At 37.3% G+C, this 7,351-nt stretch overlaps 1 protein-coding gene across 2 annotated transcripts; it reads right to left on the bottom strand.

Annotated features, from left to right (window-relative positions):
* Positions 1-604: 604 nt before the first annotated feature.
* On the bottom strand, positions 605-6,143 carry LOC306905824 (receptor-interacting serine/threonine-protein kinase 2). Of its 2 annotated transcripts, none has more exons than XM_079476755.1 (11): positions 5,858-6,143; positions 5,034-5,175; positions 4,602-4,751; positions 4,378-4,511; positions 4,230-4,279; positions 3,975-4,136; positions 3,810-3,895; positions 3,586-3,639; positions 3,338-3,488; positions 3,099-3,251; positions 605-1,562 (listed from the first exon to the last, which is right to left on the bottom strand). In XM_079476755.1, the coding sequence occupies exons 1-11, from the start codon at positions 5,998-6,000 to the stop codon at positions 1,258-1,260; spliced, it is 1,530 nt and encodes a 509-aa protein (XP_079332881.1). In that variant the 5' UTR covers positions 6,001-6,143; the 3' UTR covers positions 605-1,257. The 2 variants fall into 2 exon arrangements, with proteins under 2 accessions (XP_079332881.1, XP_079332882.1); XM_079476756.1 differs by having other exon boundaries at positions 3,338-3,485; positions 5,858-6,124.
* Positions 6,144-7,351: the final 1,208 nt, after the last annotated feature.

Genomic DNA, 7,351 nt, shown 5'->3' with positions numbered 1-7,351 from the left:
AAGTATAACGTCAGTTCCAGCCACCTTCAAGGCAAGGCGACGACCTGTTTTGAGATGATGTGTCTTTTTCTGCATTAGGCTATGTGTTAAGTGGTTTCTGATTAAATCTGATTTACACATAATATGCTGACGTAGGCATTTAGCATTAAAATGGACAATAATGATGAAGCCAAATGTTATACACAACGTGTTAACTATACAGTGAATAAAATAAAAAGTTAAACCATAATAATAATAAAATAAATCTACTAACAAAACTACTATCTACTATTCTTACTAATAAAAAGTATGAATAAAAAGTTTGGCCTTTTAGTTGCCTAAACTTACAAAAAATAGCATGTCTCGCATTACAGAGTAAGGCCCTTAAAGCAAAGACCTTATCAGTGTATCGATGTGTAAACCAGTAGATCATCCATGTAATTATAATGAGCATGTGAGGAGGTATGTGACATGGTATTGTCCTCATCACCTATGTAATAATAACTGTTTTCCAAGAACTGGGTCTTACATAAGAACCTAAGTTAAATGATGAAGTTGTAGTGGGACACTGTTAAATGGTGGTAGGGCTTAAAATATTCTTAAAAAGGAAAACACCATTAATTTTGTCTACATAAATGTTTAATTTAAATTATTTATACATGATAGGTTACGTTGCGTACATATACAGTAGGAGCAAGCAATAAAAAAGTTCTTCTCGCGAGATACTCTACAATCGGAAAATACAGAGTCAGTTGTGCAACATGCACAATTTTATCATACACACGCAAACTTGTCTCAGAAATGCAGAGTACACAAAGGGAAAGAAAAGTGAAATATTTGGTCATCCAAAAAGCTGTTCTCGATCTTATCATCTATAATGGGCCCAGACAACTACAACTGTATAACAGTGTCTGTGTGAATGTTTACTGTAAACACTGATGTGAGAAGTATGTCTCCATTCATTAAAATAAAGGGTAATTGTTGTCTTTACTTTCCAGATTTAAACACAATAGAATGTGATCAAAACAGTGCCTGCCCCTTTAACGGACCATCCAGTTCAAAGGCGTAGAATTAATCCCTTTAGTTTGTGAACTGGAAAACGACTTTAATAACGACTGTTAAATTGATGAGATTTTATTAGATTGAAACTGCATGGCAGCGTACCTTTTCAGAGGGTCCAACCTCTCCTTATCTCTGCTCCAAAGCAGACAAAACAAGATAAAGGCTTCACACATTATAATGCTAAAGTTACATTATAATATGCTACATTACAGTAAGCTATCCAGCCTTCCACTTGTGGGCTACCTGAGTATTTTTGGTGGATACTAGACCTAAAGTTGTGGCCACCAAAATAGCAACATTTTCTCCTAAGCAGGAACATATATCAAGTAAACAGCGTGTTCGTGCATTTAAGGTCAGGGCTGCTGTGATGATCTCGTATGTTTCACGGGTCACAGCCTGCCTGGCCCGCAACACATCTAACAGGTTGTTGAGTCGGCCTTCGGTCATGAAACGAACAATGGCCTCCCTTCTCTCCTGCAAAAGCTGGCAACAGCTCCTTCCCAATGACATTTGACATGTAACTGGAGAAAGAGGAAGGATTAGAATTTATGATGTAATTTAATTGTTGCTTTCAATTTACATTTAGACATTTAGCAGACGCTTTTTTCCAAAGCGACTTACAAAGAATTCAGGGAGCAATAAGCGATATGTCATACAAGAGCAATAGTAAGATAGGTGATAATACAAAGTTACTAGTTTCAACAAAAGCTAGACCACTTCCAGTTGAGAGAAAGAGAGAGGGTTAGTGTACTTTTTTTTCATTTGTCTTTCAAGTATTCACATAATTTAAACATAATGGTGGAATTAAAGTGACAGTTCATCCAAAAATGCAATTTCTGTCATCAATTACTCACCCTCTTGTCATTTCTAAACCTGTATGACTTGCTTTCTTCCGCAAAACACAAATGAAGATATATTGAAGAAAATTGGTAACCGAACAGTTCTATTGGACAAATTCATCTGAATGGCTACGATTAACATGCTTGTTTTCTGCAGAAGAAAGAAACTCATAGGTTTGAAATGACAAGAGGGTGAGTAAACAATGAAAGAATTGGCATTTTTGGGTGAACTATCACTTTAATGACTATTTAAAACTACTCAAAAAATCAAGCAATCAGGATTCATTCCGTTTACACTTATTAAAGGGGATAGTTTACCCAAAAATATTTTTTCATTTACCATCCAATTGTTAAAAACCTGAATAAACTCTTTCTTCTGTGAGACACAAAAGAAGATATTTTGAGAAATGTCTGTTTTGTGTCAATTGAAATCAGTGGGGGCCAATGTTGTTTGGATACTAACATTCTTCAAAATATTTTTAGTGTTCGGCAGAAGAACGAAATTCATCAAGTGTGAGCACATCATAAAATATATTACATTTTGGGTAAACTGAGACAAAGTAAAATACATAAAAGTAATTTTTGATCGAATAAAACTGATCCTTTACCCTAAGCTTTACATTTCGGTCTAAATAAATTAACAATACAAATACTGTTGAATAGTAAATAGTTTTTACTGTAGGATATTAAAATGTTTTAAAATTAGCAAGGAAAATCAGCTCTTTTATGTCTGCAAAACCTTCTACAATTCAAAATCCTAGAATTCAGCTGGATGAGACAAAACTAGTGGGTGCCAGAACATTTAAATGAACAAAACAAGTCTAATTCTGAGAAAAACAAAAACCCACAAGGGAGGAAACACACTGAACACAGATAAGGCATCAGGAAGCAAGCACAGTCACACAGAAATGCTTACTTCGCACATGTACAGTAAAGCACAACACAAATTATAACTGATACATATTTCTGCATACAATTAGTCATGTTTAAAAGTATGTTAGAATAGACACACAAAGAGAGTTATTTAGAGTCATCCAGAGTTATTTAGCTAAAAGCAGACACTTTGTGATGAGTTTAAGGCAGGCTTGTTTATATTCTTGGACCAGACTCATAAATCTGCAGTGTGTGGGACAAGAATGGAGAGAGAAAAAAAGTACTAAAACAACTCTGTAACAATAATACTGTTAGGACATTCCGGAGGAGGAACTGATTTCTCACCCTGGTTGCCAGCATTGTGTTGCAGTGTACTCTGATACAGAGCTGCGGGAAAAACACACTGGGACCTTAAAGACGTGGGACCATGTCCAGGAGTCTGCGTGAAACCATGATCACTGCAGGAGCTACCAGACTGGACAGAGATATTCTTAGTATCTATGGAGAACAAAAGCAGGGGAAAAAGTAAGACATTTTATACTACCGAAGAGTCCCAAAAAATAAAATAATAACAGATCACTTACCCATACAGCATCTAATCTGAGGATAACTTCCTGTTGTCTGCGTAGAAACCTTTCCTGTTGTTTCTAATTTGGGATTCTGTGATGAATGAGTTTCGTTCCTTGGAATCACTTTGGAGGTCCACTTTTTGGTACCTGTGCAGCTACCGCTCTGCTGGTGGTAAAAACAGTCAATGATCAGACGCAGAGCTAAGAACTGATATTTTTACACATATTCACAAAGAACAAATGCAAAAACACAGTTTTCTCACTTCTAGGTTATGTAGCTCAATAGGCATCTCCCAGGATGGGTTAAGCTTCTTCTCCTAATGAACAAGACAATCACATACACAAATAATCATTCCCACAAACACATAGTTAGTCGATCATCAAATATGTCACCTCACAACCATATTAAATATTTAAGAAAAAATAAATAACCTGTAAAAAACTGTAATTTTAACAATTATTGGGTCAATAAACTGTGGTTGAATACCTTGCATGTTTTCAGATGTAGAACAGCATCAGTGAAAGTCTGTGGATCCAACACTGCCAAAGTTGTCCGTAGAACTACTGCGCACTCTGTATAAGCAGAGGAGAGAGTGCTGGGCAAACGTTTTAACGTAACACCTATCATTTTAATAAGAAATTAGTAACTCACCCTGAGCTGATGGGCGTTGCTTTGGGTTATAGTGCAAGCATCTAATGATAAGTTGGGTAAGTACATGATTCTGAGGGGTCATTGGTTGCAGTCGGTCACCCCTCACACCAAGCTCCAACCTCTCCTGACCAGAAAGCAAGAGGGCCTGAAGCTGATCCATACCTGTTAAGAAATTGCAGTGCAAATGGACCAAAGATGAATAAATAAATCCTTACAACACAGTTGTAAAGCAACCATCGGGAGTTGACGTCATACCTTCACACGGACGCTTTCTGTTCAGAGTTTCCCACAGCAGAATCCCAAAACTGGACAAACAGTGAAAAGAAATATACATAATCATCAGCCATATGCCACAATCTCTGCTCTGTCCCCAGAATGTCTGTATGTTGCTCTATAAACTCACCTGTAAATGTCTGCCTCCACAGAAGGAATAGCACCTTCAGGTGACATATAGGCCAGGTCTCTGTAGCATGGCCGACAGCCACTAGAGGGGTTCATAATCAAATGCATGTCTATGTCTTGGCCCCAGTCACACAACTACAATGACACACACAGGGCAAAAGTAGGAATAAGTAAGAAAAGTGATGTTTTAATTTCAAATACATTTTGGACAACGCCATGAAGTACCTTGGCGCGGTACTGTTGGTCCAGGAGGACATTAGTGGCTTTCAGTGCTCCATGAGGCAAGGGAATGGCATGGAGGTGAGCTAACCCTTCAGCAACATCCAAAAGGATCCGAAGACAAAGAGCCGTTGAAAGCTCTGGGAACAGTTCTGTCTATTAAAAGCAACGTGTAATGTTTCAGCTTCTAAAAGAAACGTAGCATTTTTGATCAATAGAAAATAACCACAGAAACCAATACCTGATCCTACTGTTTGTTGTTAGTTACTTTTTTTAATACCTGACAATTATTAGTCAACTCCCAGGGGATTTCCACACCTCTACTGTCTAAACTCACACTACTTTCTGCTATCGATCACAGCCTCATCCAGCACATTAAGACAATTGTTTATTATTAACACCCTTTGAAGCATGTGTAATGTGCAAGGCAATACTTACCTCGTGCAGTGTTGAATCTAAAGACCCTTCTGTCATCCAGTCCCACACCAGCCCAACTAGAGAGTCAGCCCTGTACACGCCCAGCGGGACTAGTACATGCTTGCAACAAATTCTTACTCTCTGTAACCTGTCAATCCATTTTCTGATACCATAGACACATTTACACACACACAAACAAACACAAGGCCCTTAGGCTTCCATTTAAAAAAGCATGCATGACTTTGATATAGTTAGACTCTTTTAACGTGATTCAATACTGTTAGACAGTTCATCAAAAATTGAGAATTCTGTCATGAATTACTCACTAGTGGTTTCAAATCTGTATAAACTTGTTTGGCTGAACACAGAAAGAAATGTGGACGAATGGTAGTAACGAAACAGTTCTTGGACTCCATTAACTACCATAGCTACCAAGGACAATGGTACAGTCAAAAGTGCCCCAGAACTGTTTGCTGTCCTACATTCTTCAAAATATCGTCTTTTGTGTTCAACAGAACAAATCACATATAGAGAGTGATTTTTCCTACTGTGGTAGTCAATGGGGTCCAAGAACTGTTTGGTTATAAGCATTCTTCCAAATATCTTTCTCTGTGTTCTTCAGAATCAAATCAATGTATACAGATTTGGAGCAACTCGAAAGTGAGTATAAATGATGACCGAATTTTAAGGGTGACATTTTTATTTTTGGGTGAACAATCCCTTTAAAGCAAGAAATACTTTAAAACACATTGTTTTTTTCCCCATAAAGTATTGCAATTTAATAGATAATTATTTTTGTACTAAATGTTTACTATCCGTATCTTTAAACGAAACTAAGATCTTACCTATCCGTAAGTAACTTGACAGCCACTTGGCGCCCCGTCCTGCTGAAACAGCCACGCAAACACGCGCCCACGCTGGTTCTTATTAAAACGACATCGCGCAAGTCTTTCTCGTCAATGTCCTGCAGATGGTTGACCTGAGCCATACCTCTGGACCCCGAGGGGATGCTGCTGACAAACTGCTGCACTAGATTCACTGGATATTAATACAGAAAATGAAAGGAAGAAGGGACTGGCACTTGATGATGGCACGCTGCTTGTTTATGTCGTGTCCTATTGGCTGTCGAGTTTGTAGAAATCCCCGTTGGCTATTTTTAGCAGAGTCACGCAATCTTTGAAAAACAACTTCGAGCCATGAATGACTGTAAGAATGATGTAAATAAGCGAAAAGATTTGTCTCACAAGTGATTGATGTAACGTTAAAGCTTAGAGGAGGGTCATATTGACTCTTGAGGATATGTAAATGTAACATAAGGGCTCATTTACATTTTGACTTTAATTAAGTAGGAATATTAGTAGCCTATGCTAAAATGTTTAAATCCACTATTCGTAACATACATGTGTTAGCATAAATCAAATGTACTTTTGTACTAAATATTTTAAACCATTTTGAAGTGTTTTAAAATATGGTTATGGAAATTTCACTTTTTTTAATGTAAAATGCAAGGTTAAATTGAGGGCTATCGGATGAGGATTAGGGATAGAATATGTTAGGGAATTTCCATAGACGTGATGATGTTTATACTGGACAAACTGTATTTTCTCTTGACTTAGCCTCACCTTTCTCTTTAACCTAACCCCTGGCTTTCACACTTTCACACCCTCCAACTCGGTCCTGTCAACCACATCTCTCACAACCTTCGAAAAACTACTTAAAACCTCTCTTCTGTGAATTCTTGACACAAATGGAAAAAAGTAACACTAACCCTCTCTCTTTCTCTCAACAGGTAGTGGTCTAGCTTTTCTTGAAACTTTTTTTTATTAGCACCTATTGCATTATTGCTCCTGTATGACATATCGCTTATTGCTCCCTAAACTCATTGTAAGTCGCTTTGGATAAAAGCGTCTGCTAAATGACTAAATGTAAATGTAGCTGGTTCCCACATGGTTAAGAAATGTATTATCATTGTGGGGATATTTGTGTATATCTGTGTGTTTAGTTTTATAGATGTACTCCCTTTAGGTCACCCAAAGGATAGGAATCATGTAACCTACCACATCCTCACCCATGTCCAGTGTGAAGGCAGAATGGGAAGTAATGTTTCAATCTTACAGAAAAGAGGAAGTCTAAAGAGATGTAACTCAGAATAGAAACTGCAATCTTGTGTGAGTCATGTTGAACACTTTCACACTCCCTTATCTCAGCGGAACTGAAACTATCTGTATGATTTTATGATTTTATATTCTATATAGCCTTTCTCATTCTTCATTTCATTCAAAGTGTTTATAATTATATGAACTTGCCAACTTTTTTAATAAAACTAGTCAATATACTAA

The sequence above is a fragment of the Barbatula barbatula genome (genome assembly GCF_947034865.1).
Source record: "Barbatula barbatula genome assembly, chromosome: 1".
NCBI classification, from domain to species: Eukaryota; Metazoa; Chordata; class Actinopteri; order Cypriniformes; family Nemacheilidae; genus Barbatula; species Barbatula barbatula.
The sequence above is the reverse complement of the archived record's forward strand: the minus strand, read 5'-3'. Positions and strand labels throughout refer to the sequence as shown.

Bases quoted from the DNA above. Each gene is read 5' to 3' on its own strand.
- LOC306905824 (XM_079476755.1), bottom strand. From the start codon at position 6,000: ATGGCTCAGGTCAACCATCTGCAGGACATTGACGAGAAAGACTTGCGC. The intron at 3,896-3,974 runs GTGAGTTACTAA...CTGCTTATACAG, and splicing joins GCAACGCCCATCAGCTCAGG to AGTGCGCAGTAGTTCTACGG. The intron at 3,252-3,337 runs GTAAGTGATCTG...TGTTCTCCATAG, and splicing joins TCAGATTAGATGCTGTATGG to ATACTAAGAATATCTCTGTC.